The sequence below is a fragment of the Sorex fumeus genome, unplaced genomic scaffold (genome assembly GCF_029834395.1).
Source record: "Sorex fumeus unplaced genomic scaffold, SorFum_2.1 ptg000189l, whole genome shotgun sequence".
NCBI lineage: Eukaryota > Metazoa > Chordata > Mammalia > Eulipotyphla > Soricidae > Sorex > Sorex fumeus.
Genome location: NW_026606246.1, coordinates 210,945 through 235,475, shown reverse-complemented (window position 1 = coordinate 235,475; position 24,531 = coordinate 210,945). Strand labels below are relative to the sequence as shown.

At 51.2% G+C, this 24,531-nt stretch overlaps 2 protein-coding genes and 1 pseudogene across 2 annotated transcripts; 2 read left to right on the top strand and 1 right to left on the bottom strand.

Moving 5' to 3' along the window:
- Window positions 1-10,180: 10,180 nt before the first annotated feature.
- On the bottom strand, window positions 10,181-18,725 carry LOC130017315 (cyclin-dependent kinase 11B-like; annotated as a pseudogene).
- A 574-nt stretch (window positions 18,726-19,299) lies between these two features.
- LOC130017314 (smad nuclear-interacting protein 1-like) lies at window positions 19,300-20,325 on the top strand. Its single transcript, XM_056108001.1, has one exon. The coding sequence runs from the start codon at window positions 19,300-19,302 to the stop codon at window positions 20,323-20,325; it is 1,026 nt and encodes a 341-aa protein (XP_055963976.1).
- Window positions 20,326-22,230: 1,905 nt separating this feature from the next.
- On the top strand, window positions 22,231-23,379 carry LOC130017320 (DNA/RNA-binding protein KIN17-like). Its single transcript, XM_056108002.1, has one exon. The coding sequence runs from the start codon at window positions 22,231-22,233 to the stop codon at window positions 23,377-23,379; it is 1,149 nt and encodes a 382-aa protein (XP_055963977.1).
- Window positions 23,380-24,531: the final 1,152 nt, after the last annotated feature.

The following is a 24,531-nucleotide window of genomic DNA, read 5'->3' as shown; positions in this document are numbered from 1 at the left end:
GTATCTTATCCTAGTCACACAGAAAGTGTTAAGAAAAAAAAAAGCTTTACCCAGTAGACCAGGTGTCTGAACTACATGATGTGAATTCAGCCTTGCACATGGCCAACCTGGGTTTAATCCCGGCATCCCATATAGTCCTGCAAGCACCCCAGGAGTGAGTGATCCCTGAGTATTGCCAGATATGACCCAAAATTGAAACAAAAAAACCCATTTGTGTCTGAGGGACAGATAGTATCATAGGGCATTTGCCTTGCACACAGCTAACCCGGGTTCAATCCCTGGCATCCCATAGAGTCCCCTGAGCACTGTCAGGAGTTATTCCTGAGTACAGAGCTAGGAGTAACCCCTGGGCCTCACTGGGTGTGGCCCCCAAACAAAACCAACTCCCCAAAAAACAAATTTGGATCTGGGGCCAGGGAGATTGCCTTGCGCATAACTGACCTGGGTTCAATTCCAGGCATCACATACAGTCCCCCAAGCCTGCCAGGAGTGATCTCTGAGCAGAGCTGAGAGTAAACCTTTAGTCGGTTCGGACAGAGAAGGAACCATTATGGCAACAATAGCTGGAAATGGTCACTCTGGATAAGAAATGTATGCTGAAAATAGGAAAAGAAATCACACATAATAACCTCTCAGTATCTGTAGGGCAAACCATAGTGCCCCAAAGGGGAGAGAGAGAGAAGGAAAGTGCCTGCCTTAGAGGCAGGCTGGGAGGGCGAAAACTGGAGACTTTGTTCGTGAGAAATGTACACTGGTGGAGGGACAGATGTTGGAACACTGTATGACCCAATCATGAAGAGTTTTGTAACTATCTTAACTGTACATCAGTAATTCAATTTTTAAAAAGGAAAAAAAACCCACCTTAAGTGGCTAAAGGGAATCCTTCCGGTTAATAATGCAATTGTTATGTTTATGCTACAATTTCTTTATAAGAGAGCAAATGGCATTTCTATTGACTTATAATCTGTCAGATACAATCAACGTAAAAAAGTAAGCCCTGAATATCCCTTAATTTACTTAAACCCTCAGCTCTTGTCCAGTGTGATCCCACGCATGTTCAAGGAGAATGTCCGGAGGGCGAATAGGTAATGAAGACACGGTCAACGTCACAACTCAGCAAGGCTAAGGCAAGCTACAGTCCAACGCACCTCACTAGTGAATGATGCGCATTCAAAAACAAGTGCTGATGGAGGTGTGGGGGAAAGAACTCACCAGAGAGCATAGGTTGGTTCCCCCTCTGTTGGAAGACAGCACGGAGCCAGAGTTAGAACCTCTCACAGGCTCTGGCAATCCCTGAGGACCTGAAAAGTAAAGTCATTGATTCAGTAATATCCACCCCAGTGGGGTCTTATCTTTTTTAGACTACACCCAGCTGTGCTAAGGGATTAATTTAATTTTTTTTTACAAAACTGTTCATGATTGGGTTTAGTTAGTGTTCCAACACCCATCCCTCCACCAGTGTACATTTCCCACCACCTATGTCCCCAGATTCCCTCCCATCACTTCCAACCTGCCTCTATGGCAGGCATTTCTCTCTCTCTCTCTCTCTCTCTCTCTCTCTCTCTCTCTCTCTCTCTCTCTCTCTCTCTCTCCCCTTTTGGGCACTATGGTTTGCAATACTGATACTGAAAGGTTATCCAGAACAGAAGAAACTGCTATGACAATAATAGCTGGGAATGATCACGCTGGATGAGGGCGGAGGGTTTAAACAGTCTTCACACACTTTCCTCTAAGGAAACTTTTTTTGATCATTTTTAGTGGATTATTCATAACAATACAAAATTTATTTAGGACCTGCTTTGGGGGCAGGCTTGGGTGGTGGTGGGAAAATTTGAAAAAACAGTGGTGGGATTGGTGTTTGAATACCGAATGTAATAAACTACTGTGAACAACATAAACATTAAATTTTTTAAAAGTGATTCAAACTACACAACTGTCAGGAAAAATCAAGTCATAAAATTTGCCTATAAATGAATGGACATGGAGATTATCATGATGAATGAAATGAATCAGAAGGAAAGGGATTGATATAGAATGACTGCATTCATTTGCGGTATATAAAATATATAGTAGAATAATATCCATGGCCAGGGTAAACGGGTTAGGAGGACTGGTAAATGGTTGTACACACAAGTGTGTGTGGGGGCAGGGGGGTGATTCAGGGTAGGGGTAAGATAGAGAAGAGACCAGTATGACAATAGCTGGGAATGAGCACGCTGGACAAGATCTGAGGGTTAAAAGTAGGTAAGGGATATTCTTGATAACCTTTCAGTATCAGTATTGCAAACCACAATGCCCAAAAGGAGAGAGAAAAGTGCTTCCCAAAGGGGCAGGCGGTGAAGGGTGACGGGGGAGAACCTTGGAGACACTGGTGCTGGGAAATGTACACTGGTGTGGAGGGATGGTGTTGAAATACTATGACTGAAATCCAGTCATGAACAGCTTTGTAATTCTCTAAAAAACCTGAAACTCAAACATAAAAGCTTTGTAGCTATATCTCACGTTGATTCTTGTATCACTTGTCATCCCATTGATCGATTTGCTCAAGCCGGCACCAATGTTCCCATTTGTCCCCGTTGTGCGCTAGTATAGCCCAATGGCGTCTGCTCACTCTAGGAACACAAAGAGCCTCAAACCATTTGTTCAGGGTTTTGACGAAGTCTGACCATCTCGTAGGTGGGCGACCATGTGATCTTTTGATGTCCCATGGAATCCAGTCAGTAATGGCTCTAGTCCAGCGGTCATCTCTAAATCGCATTACGTGTCTGGCCCATCTGATTTTCGACGCCTTGGCAAACGAGGCAGCGTCTCTGATCTTTGATCGTCGACAGAGGTCGGAACTCTGGATTCCTTCTCTCAACTTGAGTGCAGTGTGATACTCAAAGCATAGCTTTGATTTCTCTTTGGGTGATCCAAATAGCATTCTCGTCCTGTCTTCTTAGGGCCCAGGTCTGAGGCATATGTTAGTGCAGGAAGAGTGGTGGAGTCAAAAAGATGTGCCCGGAGCCGGAGGTTCTTCATCCTCTTAACTTCTTAGACTCTCTTGAAGGTGTTCCACACCGCTTTCTTCCTCCTGCGCAGTTCTGGCGCCAAGTCGTTCTTCATGTTGAGTTCTCGACCTAGGTACACATAGCTGCTGCATTCAGATATGTTTGTTCCATTGAGAGCAAATGGAACGTCAGGAACTTGTCCGTTTTTTATAAACATTGTCTTCGTGAGATTCAGCTGCAGTCTGACCTTTCCACACTCACGGTCGAAGTCGGCCAGCATTTGTGCTGCTTGGCTAATGTTTTGTTATTAGAACGATGTCATCAGCAAAGCAGAGGTGGTGTAGCTGCCGACCACCCATCTTCACTCCCAATCCTTCCCATTCCAGTCGTCACATGACGTTCTCGAGGGTGGCATCGAAGACTTTCGGTGAAATGGTATCACCCTGCCGAACCCCTCTTTATGTCGATGATCACTTCCTTGTAGAATGGTGAGATCCTGGTGGTAAATCTGTAATACAGCTCAGAGGATCCTGATGTACTGAGTTTGAACGCCCTGTTTGGCTAGGACTTCGATGACCGCTTCAGTCTCACAAAATCAAAGGCCTTCTTTAAATCAATGAACGTTAGATTCAATTAAGAAATTGATTCAATAAAAAAAATTATAAAGTCAGGAAGTGAAAAAATTCAAGCCTTCTGCCTAACCAGTTCTGAAATAACACGAACAGTGTTAACTTGTTGCTGATTGAAGTCGAAGAACTGGGTGCCTGGACTTGGAGCCCGACTCACCAAAAAAGAGTTGAGAAACGCAAGGCTAATGACCGGAACCTCAGCTCGTGAAGGGTGTGATGGCAAAGATTTTTTAACAGGCACAGAACTCGCAGGCCAAACCAATGCCTGGAATAGTCCTCATTCAAGGTTCAGAAACAAGATCTTGATGTGTTTTTAGAATGCAAGATGCCAGGTTGTTCAAAGCTTTTTATAACATTGAGGAATGAGCTCAACCCTGACCAGAGGCAGAGTTCTCTGAGCACCCCGCTAATCACGGAAAGCATGAGCCAGACTCAGTTGCTGCTGGGCATGTGAGTCATCGCTTGTGCTGTAAAAATGATGGCTTTTCCAAAACTCCACTTCTGAAGGCGCCTGGGCTCGTTACACTAACTAGTTTCAACTGCCTTGGCCATTGCTCGCTGTTCTGGGAACAGTCCCTGGAAACTTCTTGAAATCTGAGGGCTGCAAGAGTTGGGGGGCCTTGGGACAGCTGACCCTGTTACTACTTGGTGTAGATGAGGAAGTTGAGGCTGTCTTTCCTCTGGGCCAGGCACATAGTTGAGCTAAGACTTCAGCCTGTCTCCCCCCCCACTCTTCCCCCTTAATCTGCCCTCTACCAACTGCCAGGAGGAGGGTCCCCATACAAAGCTACGTAGCACTGTTGTCCCGTTGTGCGTCAATTTGCTCAAGCGGGCACCAGTAACATCTCCATTCATCCCAACCCCGAGATTTTAGCAGCCTCTCCGCTCATCCTTCCCAACTTTGCTTGTACTGGAGGCTCTCTCAGGGTCAGGGGAATGAGACCCATCGTTGTTACAGTTTTTGGCACTTCAAATAGAGAAAGCTGTGGGTGTCCAGTAATTGATTCAATGGTTCCTTGATTGACTCTATTCCCTTTGGGGATCAATAGTGCATACCAGGTCCCAGATTCTGCCGTGGAATGGACTCAGGGGGCACTGAGAACTGGGAGCAGCTATCTTGACACACGGAGTGTGTGGAGTAGGAATCACTGATTCTTTAGAGCCCAGCACAGGTTTCCAGGTTTCAATGAGGGGGGATGCCTAATCCAGCCAGATGAGCATCCACTTCCGGCCCTCTATGGAGTCTCGAAGAATCTAGAATTCTGGCATTCTAGAGTGTGAGCCTGGGGAACAGCCCCCTCCCCCGTTAAACTGGGATGAGGGATAGTTAAAAAAGGAGCCCCCTACTACCTTTTAGGCACAAGTGGGTTCCTCTCACTGCTGGGGGACCCTAGCTGAACCTTCTCATTGCCCTAACCCCCCCAAATCTGGGTGGGTTTGGGAAACTTTCTGGGACCAAGTCAGAAGGTCCCATAGAACATGGATTTGAGTTCAAGTGGGACCTTCTGTTGAAAGGGGTGTCCTTGGTGAACTCTCTTCCGGTTCCTGACTTCAGTAGTAATCTGGGAGCTGGGCTGCTGTTAGAAGCAAGATTCCCACTGGCCTCTGCTGCTTGGAACGACAGCCAGAAAGTGCCTGGATGAATGCAGTGGCCCCCCGAAGCTCCCCACTCCTGACGTGCAACAGCATGTCCAAACTCAAGATCTAGTAGACTCGGTTTTCTTAGAGTACAAGGTAGTGCGTTCTTGTATCACCTGTTGTCCCACTGTTCATTGATTTGCTCAAGCGGGCACCAGTAATGTCTCCATTTGTCCCAGCCCTGAGATTTTTAGCAGTCTCTCCTTACTTGTCCTTCCCAACACTGCTGTCCTGGAGGTTCTTTCAGGGTTAGGGGAATGAGGCCCATTATTGTTACTGTTTTTGGCATATCGAGGAGGAGGTCAGATGGTGCCAACGCCGCCGCCCGAACCCCTCACACTCTCCCGAATCAGGCTCTTGAATGGTAAGAAAGCAAAGGGCCTTGCCTTGTTTAAGACATGCTCCAGGTGACTGGTGGCTACTTGCTTTCGGGTCACGTCTGGGTTCTCACGATGGCTCAGACCTTCATCACCCCTACCCCCCAGACCAGGGTCTTCTTCCCACCTAAAAGGGCACAAAGAAGGGTGCTTGAGAGGACAAGTTTCATCCCCCCTCTGATGCTCTGCCATTTTAAGAAGGAAGGAGACCTTTTCCACAGCGCCAAAGGTGTCAGGGCCCCGGGCATGCGTAGTTAGGCCCTGAAATCCAAGAGCTTGGCTTTCCTAGGGGACAGATGGCTCAGGTTGGTTTCAGATGGAGAACAGTGAGGCAAGTACACCTCAGCTTGGTGGGGGCTACTCTGGACGTCTTCCCGGGAGACCTGGCCAGGCTCTGAGGAACACCTCCATCTGATGTGCTAGCAAAAGGGCCCAAGCGAAGGAACAGTGACTAAGGCATTTGCCTTGCATGAAGTTAATACGGGTTCCATCCCTGGCATCCCAAACGGTTCCCTGAGAGCACTGTGGGTGTATTCCCCCACCCCACCCCCCAAAAAAAAGATAGTGTGACTGGCCAGGATCCTCTAGGCTGATCACTCCTAACTCCTCCCTGCTCAACGAGCCTCAGCCTCAGTCACTGCGGTGACACCTGGAGGTGGTTTGACAATGAAATCACAAGCCTGGGACCTATCCTAGCAGCTGGGCTACTGCTTCACAGTCCTTGGAGTTGTGACTATCAGCTGGCACCACTCAGCGCAGACCCTGCCCCTTCAGAGACGGCACCGCATGCTACAGGGTGACTTGGTTCTCTATCCACTGTTATTAGTTATTCACTTGTGACCATATAGCAGTCTCCTGAGCTGTGTCCTGGGCTGGGGGTCAGCCGGCTTGCAGGCCGGCTCACCAGCTGGGTCCTTGGCGGTGCTGAGCAAGGCTGCCTCTGTGCCCCTGGCAATGGGGGCCCTGGGCCACTGTCCGTCCCGTGCATTGCTTCCCCTGGCTTGATGGCCCCCCCACTCCTGCCTGCATCCCCCCAGCAACCTAGTGGCAGTATGTGGTTCTTTGGAGTTTCTGAGTTAATTGGCACCCATCTTGACCCAAGCTTAAAAGGCACACGTGACTAGATTGGCCTCCACCCCCCCACAGCAAGCTAGCTATGGTAAGGATCTGGGGAGGTGACCCGCCCTGGGGTGTTGGGCCACCGCCTGCGAATGCTGCATCTCTGCAGACTCGAGGCTGGTCAGACCCGCTTGGAGGCTTGAGGACCAATATCCTCGTTCCCTATCCCCAGCCCCTCAGCCAGAATCCTAGAGAAGCCCCAGCTTTAGAGGCTCAAGGCTATGGGACTCTGGAACTGAATCCTGCTGTGATTCTGGCCACGACGCGGCCAGGAGGTCAGTGCCCATCCTGGCTTAGCAAGAAGCCTGCCGTCAGACTGTAGGCAAATGCACTTGTGGTCAAGTGCTCTCCCCTCTCAAGGGGCAATGTGAGGACCAGGGAAATGGCCACTTTGAGAGACTGCAATCCCTTCCATCACTACCCAACCAGAGCTGACCCCTTTCTGGGGCAATCCACCAAGTACTCTGTCCACCCCTTTCAGAATACATGAGGACACTTGGCCCGTTCACATGGGTGGGGGATTCTAGAAGCCCCCCCTCCCCATCATCGCCCCCATATCTCAGTAGCTCTGGAGTAACACAAAACTGCAAGCAAGGGCGACTTCCTGTGTCTATGAGGAAATGCCCGGGCCACTGCAATTGACCAGACTTCTGGGAGGACCTGACTGGCCCCCTCCTAGCTGGAGGACTGTGCAGCCTTGGCCAGAAGTTGGTCCCAGCTGAACTCCCACCTCGGGGGCAGCAGTTACTTCCAGAAAACAGGCCTCAGAGCTCCTCAGAGGGCTGACACCGTGTCCATCTTGGGTGTTTCTTAGTGATTCGTCTGGCTTCAGGGTCCCTGTTCTGTTTCAGGAAGGTTCCTAGGTTTTGAGGCTGGTAGGCAGTGCCAGAGTCCTATTTCTTTCTCTTTTTTTCCCTTTTTTTTTGGGGGGGGGGTCACACCTGGCGATGCACAGGGGTTAGTCCTGGCTGTGCACTCAGGAATCACTCCTGGAAGTGCTCAGGGGACCAAATGGGATGCTGGGAATCGAACCCAGTCTGCTGAGTGCAAGGCAAACACCCTACTTGCTGTGCTATTGTACCTGCTGTACTCAGCCCCCAGAGTCCTGTTTGTTTCTGATGTGGGCAGGCAGGCAGATAGGAAAACTTCCCCCCATTTCCCCTGCAAGGCAATAGCAATGAATTTCTGGGAGCTATCAATATCCCTGAAGTTGCAAAAGCCAACTTTGCCGAAAACAGTAACTAAAGCCTGATAAAATATTTTACCTGGCTAGCAACAGACCCAGAGAAGGCTGGGAACCCCCACCCCCACCCCAAGCTTTAGCAGGAACAGAAGGTCTCTCTGTCTGTCCTCCCGTTGTTCATCGTTTTCCTCGAGCGGGCCCAGTAACGTCTCCATTTTGAGACTTGTTACTGTGTTTGGCATATTGAATACATCACGGGTAGCTTGCCAGGCTTTGCCGTGCGGGCAAGATATTCTCGGTAGCTTGCCGGCTCTCCAAGAGCAGCGGAGGAATTGAACCCGGGTCGGCCAGGCTGGCTGTGCGCCAGGCAAACACCCTACCGCTGTGCTATCGCTCCAGCCCAGGAACAGAAGGTCAGAAAAGGAATTTCAAAGAAGACCACTTCCAACTCCACCCTCCTTGGCAATCTCCCTAGCAAGACTTTGACCTAGGTAGAAGCCCCAGGCGAGGGCAGATTGGAGAAACCCTATCAAAGCAGCCTTGAACATGGGAGAGCATGCATGTGCTGCCTAGGCCCATGTGCTGCTTGTGCCCATGTGGCCCTGCACATGTGGCGCACGCATCTCCCCTCCTGAGGTGTGGACTTTCCTGTCTAATGCTGGGGTCTGCACAGGGGTTTTTTCTGCCCTTGGAGAAATTCATGTTCTCTCTTGAGTGCATTACTCTTTCTCTCTGCCTCCTTTCCCTTCCTAAAAACCTTCAGATAAAATCTGTGTTTACCTCACTGCTCGTCTACTCCTGAAATTCTTTTCTGTGAGGCGAGACAAGAACCCTGTAACCCTGGGTCCCGGGTGGCAGAGACAGATCAGGAGAAAGTGACCGTGTCTCCTCCCCGCCTCACTCCTCCCCGCCTCACCTAGGCCACATGTGGGGGCCCACCAACTTCGTTTCCACATGTCCTCTGGGCACTCCCTGTGTCTGACTGATTCTAGCTGCTTTTCTCCACTTCCCACAATCCCTGGGCCCGTTCATCTGATGTGTGGTATTGGGGTGCATTCACCGTTGAGGGTCCCTGAGGGACAGGAACTCTGTGTCCTGCTTTCTCTCCACAGAGTGCCACTATCTGAAAGAGGGGAGGACAAGAAAAGAGGACTCAGGTCTCTGCCCAGAAGTCTGGCCTTGGGTCTCCCACGACCACCCTCTCCCCATCCTCCACCCCGCATACGACCTGTGAGCAAAAAGAGAAGCAGAATGGGACTACTCCCACAGCACCCCGGTATTCAGATTTGGTCCCAAGGGGAATTTACAGTGGGAAGAAGTCAGGAAGACGCCCTGGCATCAGCGCCCCCTGCCTGTACAGATGAGCACTGCATCAATTCTGTTGGGGGTCCTCCACCCCCACCCCACACATCTGGGCATTGAGCTCAGACTGCTCAAAGGAGCTGACAGGGACTCCCTGAAAGAACGAAGGTCACAAAAGGGGGGCTGAAACTGTCCAAGAGGAGATGGAGCCTTAAGACGACTTATGGTAACAGGGTGCCCAAGCAGGAGACTTAAAACCACTATTTTTTCAATGTTGTAAGATTTTAATGTTCAAACTCAGGCAAGTATGGGGGTCGGAGAGACAGTACAATGGGTAGGACACTTGCCTTTCGTGTGGCCGACCCAGATTCAATTCCCAACACCCCATATGGTGCCCCTACCCTGTCAGGAGTGACACCCCTAAGCACTGTTGGAGGTGGCCAAAAATTTTAATTTTTTTTTAAACATTTAGACAAGTTGAAAAGTGTCTCTATACATTTTTTCCCCTCCGAAAACCTTTACTACATCTCAGAACACACAACGAGCTTGTACAAAACCACATGGCCTGGTGAGCTCAGCTCTGGAGGACGGGAAGGCCCTGAAGATCACATGGGAGAAGGTGCTCAGGGTTGTTTCATCAAGCTCCCCCCGCCCTACCCCCCCCCCCCCGCCCCGGACTTCAGGTGGGGCCTGTGGTCTCCTGGGGAACCAGCAATCCCAGCTGAAAAAAATATATACATCATTTGTTGCCTCATGGAGGCCATGTAGCTTAATCCTACACGTTTATAAGCTCAAAGGAAATAAAATGTGAAAACCCAAAAACCCGCAGTCCCAGAAGCCGTACTTGCTCCAGCATGGTCACACAGAGGCCCCAGATCCCCCCTTGGTGGTCCCCAAGGCCTGAAAATGGTGCACAGATGTGTGGGCTCCGACCCAGGAAGCTCAGAACTTGAGGCTGAAGCCAGGGCCGGTGACCAAGCCCAGGTGGAACCCTGTCTCCTTCAGGTCCTCTTCCCCCAGCAGTAGCTGGCCTGAGGCTCCCTCCCGGGGCCAAGGGCTGGTGCCCCATTTGACCCGCTGCCGTTCCATCTTGGCAGGCCACTTGGGGAACAGTGGGGGGAGAGGTCAGTGAGAAGGGTCTCTTGGAAATACTCGTGCTGGAGCCCGTCCTCTGTGCTGGCCTCTGCTCAGGGAAGTGGATCAGGAACCTGTTCATGAGGCAGAAGCCCCAGTCGGAGAGCAGAGCCCCGATGCGCCATGGAGGTTATTGCTTGGGGGGTACTCCCCGAAGAAGCTCACCCTCCTGACTGCAGGAAGGGCCTCGTAGCCCGGCCAGATCTTCTCATTGGGGGTCCCCAGATGCCTAAACACTCTGCTGATCTGATCCATCTCCGACTTCCCCGGGAACAGAGGCTTGTGCGTGAGCACCTCCCCAAAGATACAACTCACCGACCACATGGCCATGGCAGGGGAGTACTCCCAGGCGCCCAGCAGCAGCTCGGGGGCACGGTACCTCAGGGTCACGACCACTGGGGTGTAGGCCTTCAGGGGGAACCCATACTCCCGAGCTAGCCCAAAGTTGCCCACCTTGAGGATGCTGGGTGGCTCAGGAGCTGGTTGGAGGTCTTGAGGTCGCAGTGCATGATACAGTTATGGTGCAGATGTTTGACGCCTCACAGCAGCTGGATCATGAGGGTCTTCACTTCTTCGGGCAGGAAAGCCTGCGTCATGTTTTCCATCAGGCTCGTGAGGTCGTGCTCCATGTAGCTCAAGCTGGTTTTTCGCTCACTGTCATTGATGTGTTGTAAATGGGCACCCACCACGGATCTCTTGGACAGTGACGATATTGGGGCCTCCAGGAGGGTGTGGATCTCACTGAGGTGACGGGAAAGCCCTCCTTCTCCATCTTCTGTCGCTTCAGAGCCATGATCTCATCTGTCTTCCTGTCTCTGGCTCTGTACACCACCCCGTCGGCCCCCTCTTCGATCCTGCCCAGTCACTGGAACTCCTCCATGCTCTGACAGCCCTGCCAAGTGGGCAAGTGCCTGTTTGAACTCCACGGGCTGCAAGGCAGGGGAGTTGGTCACAAAGTCCCCTTCGGTCAGAGTGCTGCCCTGCGGGGTGCCCACCCCCACGGCCACCTCCCTTTCACCCTGCCCAGAATCATGATGGAATCTCGATTCACCTAGGAGATGGTTCTCCGTCTCGCTCTTTATCCTCACACATTCCCTTTTTACTCACTTCAGCTGACTGCCCGGGTGCATCCTCTGTGTTGTTCTCCTCCTCCTCCTCCTCCTCCTCCTCCTCCTCCTCCTCCTCCTCCTTCTCAGATTCCTCACTGTTGCTCCTGTTCTCTTCCTCCTCGGACCCTGAGTCTGATTCCACTGGCGAGGACTTGGCCAAGCTGGTTTTTCGCTCACTCTCATCGATGTGTTGTAAGTTAGACAGTAGGTCTCCCTCATCCATTTTCTCTTTTCACTGGCTTCCGGCCGCCTCCCAGCTCCAGCCTCTCTCCAGGCGACCACGGAGAGCTGTGGCCCCAGTGACTGGCTTTTCCCTTACTATGGGCCCCTGGCACAGCTCAGTGATGAGTGGAAACAGCTTCCCTCTGGGCCTCATGTTCCTTGTGCCGCTCCTGTGCCCTCTGCTCCTCCGTCCAAGGCTTCCACTTCTCCCTTTTCCTTGCTAGCTGCTCAAGGCGTCCCTCTCTCTCCTGGGACACTCTCACCATCTCCCGCCTCTTCTGCCTCTCCCGTTCCCGACAGGCTTTGTCCTGTTCTTCTCTGTGGCATTTCTGATGTTCATGTCCTTTTATCCGACTCTCTTCTACTGAATGACTCTGATGTCTATATTTCTCTTTTCATGTCTACGGTGATGCGGCTTTTCTTTTCAAGATATTTGCTGGAGGGGTGTGATAGCCAAAGAATCCTCTTCCTCTCCCCTGTCCTCCATGGGGTCCTCAGGCCAGTGCGGTGAGTTCCAGGTGGTGCTCCCCATGTGGTCCTCCCTCAGCTCCCTCTCCAGGGAATCCCATGCTGAGTCCCGGTCATTGGCTTTTTTTGAGCGTTTGATCTTGGCTTTCTCCTCCTGTTCCTTGTGTTTCTTCTGCAGATTCTCCTCTAATAGCTTCACTTTCCAGGAGTCCTATTGATATCTTCACTTTCCAGGAGTCCTATTTATCATTTACCATCAGGAGTGACCCTGCCCTGAGCCTAGAGGCTGAGGAGAAACAGTGCCCAATGGGCACAAGAAGTATTGTCCCCTTTATATATTTTCAAAATGTAACTGTTCATCTTAAATATGACTGGACTGCTTGAGGTATAAAGTTAATAGCATTGTGGTAGGGCATTTGCCTTGCAAGCGGCCAACATGGCCAACCCGAGTTCGATTCCTCTGCCCCTCTCGGGGAGCCTGGCAATCTACCGAGAGGATCTCGCCCGCACGGCAGAGCCTGGCAAGCTCCCCGTGACGTATTCGATATGCCAAACACTTAATCACTTAACTTCCCGTTAGTCGTCGATTTGCTCGAGCAGGCGCCAGTAACGTCTCCATTTGTCCCTGTCGCGTGCTAGTGTAGCCCAATGGCATCTCTTCGCTCCGGGAACATGGAGGGCCTCAAACCGATCGTTCATGATCTTGACAAAGAAGTCTGACCATCTGGTAGGTGGGCGGCCACGCGGTCTCTTGACATCCCATGGAATCCAGTCAGTAACAGCTCTAGTCCAACGGTCGTCTTTAAATCTCATTACGTGACCAGCCCATCGGATTTTTGACACCTTGGCAAACGAGACAGCATCCCTGATTCTTGATCGTCGATGGAGGTCGGAACTCCGGATTCTTTCTCTCATTTGAGTGAAACGTGATATTCCAAGCATAGCTCTTTCTATTCTTCTTTGGGAGACCTGAATGGCGTTCTCATCTTGTTTGCGTAGGGCCCAGGTCTCTGAGGCATATGTTAATGCAGGAAGAACAGTGGAATCAAAGATGTGTCCGGAGCCGGAGGTTCTTCGTCCTCTTAGCTATTTCTTCGACGTTCTTGAAGGCGTTCCAAGCCGCTCTCTTCCTCCTGCGCAGCTCGGGTGCCAGGTCATTTGTCATGTTGACCTCTCGACCTAGGTACACATAGCTGTTGCATTCGGAGATGGTCGTTCCATTGAGAGCGAATGGGGCGTCAGGAACAAGGCTGTTTCTCATAAACATTGTCTTCGTAAGATTCAGCTGTAGTCCTACCTTTCCACACTCACGGTCAAAGTCGGCCAGCATTTGTGCCGCTTGGCTGATGTTTGGTGTTATTAAAACAATGTCATCAGCAAAGCGGAGGTGGTGTAGTTGCCGACCATCTATCTTCACTCCCATTCCTTCCCATTCCAGTCGTCGCATGATGTTCTCGAGGGTGGCACTGAAGAGTTTTGGTGAAATGGTATCACCCTGCCGCACCCCTCTCTTGACATCAACGATCACTTCTTTGTAGAATGGTGAGATCCTGGTAGTGAATCCGCAATACAGCTCACGGAGGATCCTGATGTATTGGGCTTGAATGCCCTGATTGGCTAGGGCTTCAATGACCGCTTCCATTTCAACAGAATCAAAGGCCTTCTTTAAATCAATGAACGTTAAGCAGAGCGGCATCTTGAACTCCCGAGAAACCTCAATGAGCTTGGTTATCGTGTGGATATGGTCGATGGTGCTGAATCCTTTGCGGAACCCTGCTTGCTCACATGGTTGTCCTTCATCTAATGTTCTGCCAATCCTATTCAGGATGACTCGAGTGAACAACTTGTAGATGACAGACAATAGGCAGATGGGGCGATAGTTGCCAATGTCATGGATGTCTCCCTTCTTGAACAGTAGTACGGTCCTGCTGGTTTTCCATTGGGACGGAACCTTGCATTCAGACAGGTAGCGAGTGAAGAGCCGAGCCAGTGTATTGATGAGTACTGACGGCAGGTTCTTCAGGTGTTCAGGTCTGACCTTGTCTGGGCCGGGTGCTGTTTGCTTCTTTACTGACGAAATGGCGTGTCGGATTTCGGAAGGGAGAACGTTGGGAACGACATACCCATCCTGTGGAATTTGGTATGTCGGCAAGTGGACATGGCTATCGAAGAGATTTGAGTAGAAGTCATGGATAATCTTCTCCATTGCCGTTCTGGAGGATGTGATGGATCCATCAGGACGTCGGAGGGCAGTCATCTTGGTCTTATAGTTGGCGAAGGACAGGCGGGCGTTACGAATACTTTTCCCGGCTTCTGCCGCATCTACCAGTACTTCTGCTCTTCTCTCTTTGAGGTCTTCCTTGATCGCATCTCTGCACTGCTTTGCGAGCTCGGACGTTAGCTTGCAGTTGCCTGAGGCATGCGCCAAACCACGCTGGCGAATTAGCTCAAGAGTTTTCGAAGATAGGCGACTTTTTGTGGCTATCTCTCTCTTGGCGTTCCTCGCACATTCATGGAGGTGCTGAACCAGTCGATCGTATTCCTCGTCAATGTTGTCAACAATGGCATCTTCCCATGTTGCCGCAATAGTACCAAAGAGTTCCCAGTTGGTGGTCGTTCTGGGAGTTCTCTTTTTGAACTTTGCAGCCCTTTCTCCCCGCTCTGTGAAGTAGAATTTTGCACGAAGGAGACGGTGGTCCGATCCCGTTCGAAATTTTGGGACAACAGCGACATCAGTCAGGCAAAACCGTCGATTGAATATGATGTGGTCTATTTCGTTGTGGAATCGTCCACCGGGAGACTCCCATGTCCATCGTTTAGATTCTGCCTTCTGGAACTGTGAGTTACCATGAATGGTCTTGGTCGACATGATGAACTCAGTCTCTCACCCTGTTCGTTCCATTCTAGGCCATGGGTTCCGATGTGAAGTTCTTCAGCTGATCTTCTCGGTCCTATCTTGGCATTAAAATCACCCACAATGATCTTGTAGAAGGTGTGGTCTTCTTTATAGAACTTCTCTAGCTCCATGTAGAACTTCTCGATTTCTCTTTCATCATAATGAGATGTTGGTGCGTAGACAACGAAGATAGAAACTGCAGGCAGTGAGCCACATCTATTCAAATGTAAACGTCCGATTCGGGTTGTTAGGCATTCGAATGAATCAATGCTCTTGGCCAAGTTTGTGTTGACAAGGACACCAACGCCTCCAACACCTCTTTTATCGCATGTTCCGAGGAACAATTCTTCTCCAGTGTCGAAAACGGCATGGTGAGATTCGTGCCTTCTTGTCTCGGTCAGACCAATGATGTCGTACTTGATCATTCGCGCTTGTACCATCAGGTCCTCGATGGATGCATCTGATGCTAGCGTACGTGCATTGAAAGTACAGACGATCATTTTTGTCTTCCTTCGTTGTGGCAGCCTAGGTCGGCCTTGAGATTTTGTCGGCCTCTCCTTTCTCATCCTTCTCAGTGCTGCCATGTCGGTGAAGCCTTCAGGGTCAGGTGAATGAGACCAGTTGTAGTTACTGGTTTTGGCATATCGAATACACAGCGGATAGCTTGCCAGGCTCTTCCGTGCGGGCGGAATACTCTCGGTAGCTTGCCAGTCTTTCCGAGAGGTATAGAGGCTTTTGGGGTGACCTCTAATCCCCCTTGTAGGTGTTACCATATTTGAACCCTATCAAATATGGTACGACAATTCCAGAAGACAGGTATTTAGTGTCTTATGATGTGTCGCGCGGCCGCGCGGGTCCGGAAAGCGTCCTGGAGTGTGGCGACGGCTGGGTAGTGGAAGTAGTGTCGAGAGTGGAAGTCTGCCAGTGGGGTATTTATCTGGGTAGGGTGGGTCTCCTGTGCACAATTCGATCCCTGGGTGGTTGATGGAAGCAGACAGGGCAGGGTAGGGTGGGGCTCCTGATTAGAATCCCTTTGTCACCTGTGGTGGTGGGAGCAAGCAGAGAAGCTCTGTCCCTGGGACACTACTTCCACTACCCAGCCGTCGCCACACTCCAGGACGCTTTCCGGACCCGCGCGGCAGCTCCGGCCGAGACCCACGCACAACTGAAGACCCACAGAACAAGGTAAGCGGAACTCTCTGAGACCTTGGACTCCAGGCTCGCCGGACCCAGGGACAGAGCTTCTCATGCCAAACACAGTAACAACAAAGTCTCCAATGGAGACGTTACTGGGCCCGCTCGAGCAAATCGATGAACAACGGGAAAACCGTGATAGACCATGATTTGGGGAATTTCCTCTAATTCTCTATTCTAAAATGTCTTACCTAAAACTCAACAACTTGATAACATTCCCCCCTCCCTCCTTTTAAACATCAGTTTACAAAGTTATGCATGGCACATTCATTATAGGCACTTAATATTCCACCATCAATCTCCCCCTCCATTTTCCCAACCACCCCCAAAGCCTGCCCCCTTAGCAGACACTACATATTTTGCTTGCCATAACTCAATGTCTATGCAATCATCAAAACACCGAAAGGAAGTTTGAAAATTCTCACCATGTGGATATTAAATCCTTGTCTGTGGATTCTTTTTTTTCCTTTTTATTTTATTGTTTTTAAATTTTTAATAGTGAGACATCATGAGGTACAGTTGCAGACTTACACATTTTTGTGCTTGGGTTTCAATTATACAATGATCAAATACCCATCCCTCCACCAGTGCCCATTTCCCACACCACGGATCCCAGTATCCCTCCCACCCCCCATCCCACCCTGCCTCTGTGTTCCTTTTTATTTTTTTAATTAACGAACTGTGACATACAAAGTTATTGATTGTTGCATTTCTTGGTATATTTCAACACCAGTGTCAACTTCCCTCCACAAGTGCTCCCATATTCCCACCCCATCTCCAGCCACCACCCATCCCCACCTGTCAACTTGACAGGCACATTGCAAAGTTTCAGAAGTTGCAGTTTAGAGCTCGTTTTCAGTTTTGTTAAGTCTGTGTTTTGGATATAGAGCTATACCACTCACCCATATTACCAGTGTAACTGAAACCCTGAAGCCTATTTCCCCGTGATTTTCCTTTCTCTTCTTTACCCCATTGATTTCTTTCTCTGTCCTTCTCTCTGAACACTGGGGACAAGGGAAATCTAGGCATCCCCCTTTTACGACAGTACCTTTCCTCATCCAGTAGATAATTGGTATTTTTTATCAAAGTTCATCTATTGCTTGTATCTCCCTTGGTTTTATGCTTTCTTTTTGTTTTGTTTTATTTTGATGGATGGGAGTTTGGGCCACACCTGACAGTGCTCAGGGCTTACGCCTGGCTCCGTGCTCAGGGACCACGCTTAGAGGGTGTGGATTCTTCTGTGCTAACGCTCTTATTTGTTGAGCTCAGTTGAATGCTGTACTATCTTCCCATGTAATTTGGTCTGTTCCTCCTGGGATGTCAGTATTGAATAGTTTGGTGGTGCCCAGACTGCAGAAACTCCAGCATATTTAAGTGGGCAGTGAGCATATGTGGCAGCCTGGAGTTTTCAGCCGTGTACAGGGGAATTTTTTGCAGCTAATCTTTTCAATATTCAAATCAGTACAGCTGGACCCCTTAATGAGCCTACATGGTGGTGGTTTTGGATCATGAGTGTGGCTGTCTGGGCTCCCCACCCTCCATTCCCAAAACACCCTAAGATCTCACCAGAAATACCTCTGTAACCTGAAATTTGTGGGTGTGGCTTCCAGGGCTTTGCCCGGGTAGGGACACACCCTTTCATACTCAAAGTATCCTAGAGGCAATAGGTCTTCTGTTCTCAGGCTTTGACAGCAGCTTTTCACTGGGCCTCATGGGGGTTCCCAGCTGGCTCCTGGCAGTGCTCAGGGTTACAGTCCAGAGTTCACATGCCATCTCCACATAGCCCTGCCCCTTACACTCCCACCCCCGCCAGAGATTAGGACCTTCACCTTTCAGACCTTCTCACACCAGTAGGTGTGCTCTGAGCACCCGGGCAGGCCCCCTGCTGTCACACCTCATTACTGAAATATATGACCATGGCCTGGCCCTGGCCGGACATGGTGGGATTAAGGCAATAAAACGATACTGGTAGGTGGTCGGCATGGGAACTGCCGCACATGATGGGCCCTGCTCCAGGGCAGGGACCTCAGCCAGTCCCTCACTCCCGCCCTGACCTAATATCCCCCGAACTTGACACCACCCCTGGCTGGCCTGGGACCTCTGCCCCTCAGAAGCAAGTGTTGGCTCTGTTCAGTTCTTATTTCCAGGGCAGCTGGGGAGGGTAGAAGGACCTGGGAGGCTCTTCCAGGGCATTTTGGCAGCTCTCTGGAGGAAGTAGCAAGCGGGCATTTCTGCAGGCTTGTGTAACTATGGAATGGAGGGGTTCAGGGACCTTTAAAGGGGGTGTAGTCACACGTGGCACCCCGGGAGGTCATCAACTCCTGCCGTGCTATCGTGCTGTCACTGGCCAAGGCAGCACTGAGCTCAGCGGCCCTCAGGGCCCCCAATAGGACATCCTCTGATCCCTGTCTGGACTCACGGAGCGCCCCTGTTTCATGGGCTCAGCTGCCGGCTTAGGAGTCATCGGTGCTGGTCCTGCTCTGGTTGGCACAGGTTTTGTACCCTGATGGATTCTTCTTTGGCTAAGGGGGCCCTGCTGATGACTAGTAGTGCAATCAGGGTGACCCTCCCGGGCTGTTGACTGTTGGTCTGGGAGCAGGGGAGTCTTATTGGGGATACTCGGACCGCCAAAGGATTGGGAAGCTCTGCACAGGGCCAGGCGCAAGATGGAAGAACATTTCAAGCTCAAGAGTTTCCTGATGAGCTAGTCTCGCAGGAGAGGAAGACCTCGCGGGTCAGAAGCCAGGCGGCCTAGCAGGGAGAGCTAAACCACTGCCTCTGCAGCATTCCAACCCGGCCGGCGAGTCCTGCCGGCCCCAAAGGTTCAGGAGCTCCGATGAGCCCACAGGTGCCATGAAGGAGCCCCGTGAGGAGGACTGCGGGACATTCCGTACTCGGGTACATCAGGATTTCCAGGCTCAAGAACGCGCATCTCCAGTTGGAGCAGCTGAAAGGCCTTGACCCCGGAAGCGGAAGTCAGGGCCCGCCCCCGGCCTTCCCTTGGGTGGGAGGAGCGAAAGGGCCCTCGCTCGCCTCAGATGCGCCACGGAGCCCTCAGCAGGAAGGAGGCCGAGAGCGAGCGGGACCGGGACCGGGACCGGGGCCAGGACGGGATGGAGGAGCAGGGGAGCCTCGCGGCCGGGCTCCGCGGGAGCCGGTCCCCGGCCTGGAAGAAAAACAAGCCTGCAGGGCGCGGGGGCGAGTCTCCGCCGAGCCAGGGAGGACCCGGCCACCCCGCGGGAAGAGGAAAGCGCGAGCGTGCGGCTCGGCAGCGCCGCGACCAGCCGTCCGGACACGCACCCCGGCGGGCTCGGACCCGGGACCGAGCCGGCCCCCGCGGCCGGCCCCAGCCCAGGACCCCCTCGAGCGAGAGGCCCGGCCGCGGGCAGGCGCGGGGACGGGCCGGGGCAGCCGAGCCGGAGCCTCCAGGTGCTCGCCGCAGGGAGCACCGCCGGCAGCAGGAAGCCGGGGCTGCGGGCAGCGGGTCTCGCGAGTCGGACCCTCGACCTGGAGGCCACCGCAGAGCCGGAGAAGAGCCCCTCCGAGAAAGGCCGAGCTTGGAGCTTTCCGGCGCCCTTCTCGAGGACGCCAACGCTTTCCGGGGAGTCGTGGTGAGGTACAGCGAGCCCCCAGAAGCGCGGGTCCCCAAGCAGCGCTGGCGCCTCTACCCCTTCAAGAACGAGGAGGCGCTTCCGGTCATGCACGTCCACAGGCAAAGCGCCTACCTCCTGGGCCGCCACCGCCGAGTCGCGGACATCCCCATCGACCATCCCTCTTGCTCGAAGCAGCACGCCGTCTTTCAGTACAGACTTGCGGAGTGTCCTCGCGCGGACGGCACAGTGGGCCGCAGGGTGAAGCCCTACATCATTGACCTCGCCTCGGGCAACGGGACATTCCTGAACAACCAGCGCATCGAGCCCCACAGGTACTACGAACTGAAGGAGAAGGATGTACTCAAGTTTGGCTTCAGCAGCAGAGAGTATGTTCTGCTGCACGAGTTCTCCCACACCTCGGAAGTCGGCAGGAGAGAAGACGAAGAGGAGGAGGGAGTATCTGACAGCTAGCAAACTAAAAAAGCACAACCCAAACTCAGACCTCTTCTCTGAAGGCTGTGGGGTTGACTGGAGGACCGTGGTGGGGTGCTCTCTGGGATGCCTCTCATTGCCTTAAGCCTTCCCTCTGTTCCTCCTAACCAGCTTATGTTACGGTGTGGAACCCAAGCACAAAAATTTGTAAGTCTACAACTGTACCTCATGGTGTTTCACTAATAAAAATTTAAGAAAAGAAATGGACTTGGGTGGACTTTTCTCTGGCACAATAATCACATGCTTGCAGGCATGTTTTCAGGACAGTCTCACCAACACAATGTATCGTGTTGTGTAGAAATAGTGTGGCTTTTGGTGGTGCTTTAAGGACTAGCTGCCTGGGAAACTTTTAAACTTCTTGGTTAGAGGGGAAATGTGACTTGTTATCTTTTGGACAGGGCTTTTATTTATAGAGTTAGGCTTTGTGGACCAGGTGGTTTTGTTTATGCTTTTGTTTAGGGCGGGGCGGTGGGGAGGAGGGACAAACCCCTGAACAGAGAATTTTACTAGGCCTTGGTTATCACCTAAACAGGCTGCAGAATATACCAAAGCTTTGACCTGGTTTTCTCGTTTCCCACCAGAGGAATATGTATAGGTAGAAAAATTATTACTTATACATATTGTTTGTGTGTGTATGTATAATTGTGTGTGTGAAAGAGCTGTACTGTATACTGATTTTCGTGAGAATGTTTTGTGAATGTCAATGTAATGCTACATTAAGGCAAAGGCCTCCCTACATTTGACAAGCAGGTGTTTGTTTACAAATTTTATTTTATCCCAAAATTACATAGAAATACCAAAAATAAAAATAAAAGTTGCCAGGCTCCCAGCTTCTCACTGCTGTGACCTGAGGAAGCACAGGTGAGGGTAATGAGTAAAGGAGCCCCAGAACTTCACTTCATGGCTCAGGAAAGAGCAAACCTGGTCAGCTGTTTGCAAGGAGTTATTGTAGGAACCCCCTCTTTTGGCTTTATACTAATAGGAACATTAAGCTGGAAAACACATCTCGATTTAAAAAAAGGTGGGCACTCCCAAAGCCTGGGGGATATCCCCAGAATTACTTGACCAGTTGGGACAGCGGCTCATTGCCAGGGTTCACGACCACCCACGACCACTGAGCTGTCAGGGCTGCACCTGGCGAGGCTGTGAAACTCCCTGGTGCTGGGGACTGAACCGGGGTTGGGCACAGAGCTGGGCCCTAACCACTGGGCTACCTCTTGAATTTCCATCTGGCTTTCACCAGTGTTTCTTATAACTTTCTGAAGCATTTGAAGCCTTAGAAGTCGGGACCGAGATGGCTAGAGTTCTGTGAAGGCTCCTGCAGCCCTCAGCATAAAGACACCCAGGCAGAATGGAAACTGGTTTCCCGCGTGGGCCCGGGAAAAGGACCATCGGGGAACAGGACCATCGGTCAGGGAGATTGGACAGTCAGCAACGTGGACCCAGTGGGAGCTTCGCTCTGATCGGGTGGCAGGGAGGACGGCAGCGAACAGAACGAGCAGAGACCAGAAGCTGGTTCTGGGCTAAGAGCGCCAGTTACAGACACAGAAGGCTTGGTAGCAGCATTTCCACCTTCTATCTGCCCCATGGGCCAGTTGGAGAAACCGGCGCTTGAACAGTTGTCTTAGAAATGTCTTCATACTGAATTCCTTCAACTCTGTCCTTTGAAAGGGCCAGTTTCAATGACCACGGGCCGTGCGGGATGCAGTGCGCAGGCGCAGAAGCATGCCTGGCCCGGCTCGCACAGGAAAGTCTCGCGAGAGTGGGAGGGGTGGGGGCTCCACCCCTTGCAGCTTGCCGCTGATATAAGCGGCACCCGCAGCCCCATCAGCCAGTTCTACTTCCAGCTGTGCAGGTGCGGGTGCTCCCCGGAGTGGCGTCGCGATGGGCAAGCCGGATTCGCTGACCCCGAAGGCCATCGCCAACCGGATGAAATCCAAGGGGCTTCAGAAGCTGCGCTGGTACTGCCAGATGTGCCAGAAGCAGTGCCGGGACGAGAACGGCTTCAAGTGTCACTGCATGTCCGAATCGCACCACCGACAGCTCCTGCTGGCCGCAGAACAGCCTCAGCAGTTCGTGGATTCTTTCTCGGAGGAATTTCGAGACGGCTTTCTCGGGCTGCTCCGGAGACGCTTTGGCACCGAGAGGGTCCACAACAACGTCGCCTACAACGAGTACATCCGCCAGAGGGACCACCTCCACATGAATGCCACCCGCTGGGAGACGCTCACCGACTTCACCAAATGGCTGGGCAGGGAAGGACTGTGCAAAGTGGAGGAGACCCCCAAAGGCTGGTATATTCGGTATATTGACAGGGACCCAAGAGCAGTCCTGCGGCAGCTGCAACTAAAGAAAAAGCAGCGTCTTGACCAGGAGGAGGAAACAGCCAGATACATTGAAGAACAAGTGAGAAGAGGTCTGGCGGGAAAAGAGCAGGAGGGCCCCGTTTTTACCGAATTAAGCAGAGAGAATGAAGAAAGAGTCACCTTTGATTTCAATAAGGGAGCGGGCAGCTCAGCGGTGATCACCTCCAAAATCAGCCCTTTGGGACCAAGTGCATTGGCCACACTAGGGCCTGTGGCATCCCTCAAGCGGAAACAATCTTCGCAGAGCTCAGCTGTGCCCAAGAAGAAGTCTGCCCTGGAAGAAATCATGGAGATTGAAATGAAGAGTTCCCGGACAGCTTACTGGCTACAGCCGGAAATCATTGTGAAAATCATCACCAAAAAGCTGGGCGATAAATACTACAAGAAGAAGGGTGTTGTAAAAGAAGTGATTGACGGGTCCACAGCTGTGGTGAAGATGATGCACTCCGGGGATAAGCTGAAACTGGACCAGACTCACTTGGAAACGGTCATTCCTGCGCCAGGAAAGAGAATTCTAATTTTAAACGGAAGCTACAGAGGAAATGAAGGTACCCTGGAATCCATAAATGAGAAGGCATTTTCAGCTGCTGTGGTCATTGAAACCGGCCCTTTCAAAGGACACAGAGTTGAAGGAATTCAATATGAAGACCTTTCTAAGCTTGCCTAAATTTGAACCTTTGCTACTGCATTAAAATTCCAAAGCATCAAACTGTCACTGAAAAGTTGAGACTGTTTTAGGTTGTTTTTCGGGTGTTTTCTGTACAAAATCAATTTATTTCAGACAGTATCAGTTTAGCTAAGCTTAGAGAGATCTAATTATATCAAAATATCAAAATGCCTTACTTTGTTCTGTTGGGATCGGGAGTTCCCTGGCCCTGGGAGGCGCGGAGAGACCAGATAGACACAATTCCTGCAGGAGTAAAAACGGGGTTTATTTAGACCAGCATGCTGGGGCTCCGCAGCATACCCCAGAAATGGGCAGTGGCTGAGAGCCCCGAACTTCTTCAAAGGGGATCTTATATAGGCCTTCACTGGCCGTTACAGCAAAGCCCGCGCATTTCATAGCCAATAGATTTGTAACAACATATACTTTCTTAACCAATCCATTTAAAAGTACCTCACTCCTTAGCCTATAGATTCAAAGATCAGCATTTACGTATATCGATTGTCAGCACAAGCAAGGTTATAGCTGGAATCATTAAGCCTTAGGTAATCTCCCTTGACCATCGTGTTACCCAAGTCTGCAGGGTGCTTTAGTGAGACAATACATTCCAGGAAAGGGCAATTTCCCCCAACCACCAGCATCCTGAGTTAGCCTTTACCCAAATCTGCAGGGTGCTTTACTGAGACAATACATTTCAGGGACAGTAAATACACCTGAATCTTGTAGAAAGAAGTTATGCCCTGTTCACTTTGCAAGTCCCCTCTCCCCCAGGTGCAAAGCAGCCAAGCAGTTTTACAGAAAGCAATGTTGCAAGTTAGCTAAAGTACACAAAAATTTGATGCCCTAATGTGGATTCTTTCATTCCCCACTTCTTTTCATGAGCATCTCTAATCCTAGAGATCGTGGGGGGGTTGGGGCCTAATTCAAGGACCCGTGGTTAAGAGTAGCTTCCCTCAGTGGGTAGAGTCCGGTATTGTTGCCCCGAATTAGGAGGATCTTCAAGACTCAAACCAATTCTCCCAGGCTTCTCCGACGTCGTTCAAGGCCTTCCGGTAGCTTGGCTATAGAGTCTCTGACAACCTCAGTGTGGTCTGCGTAGAAACAGCATCCCTCCACCAGATCAGAGCAAAGCCCTCTGTTCTTGAGGAACAACAG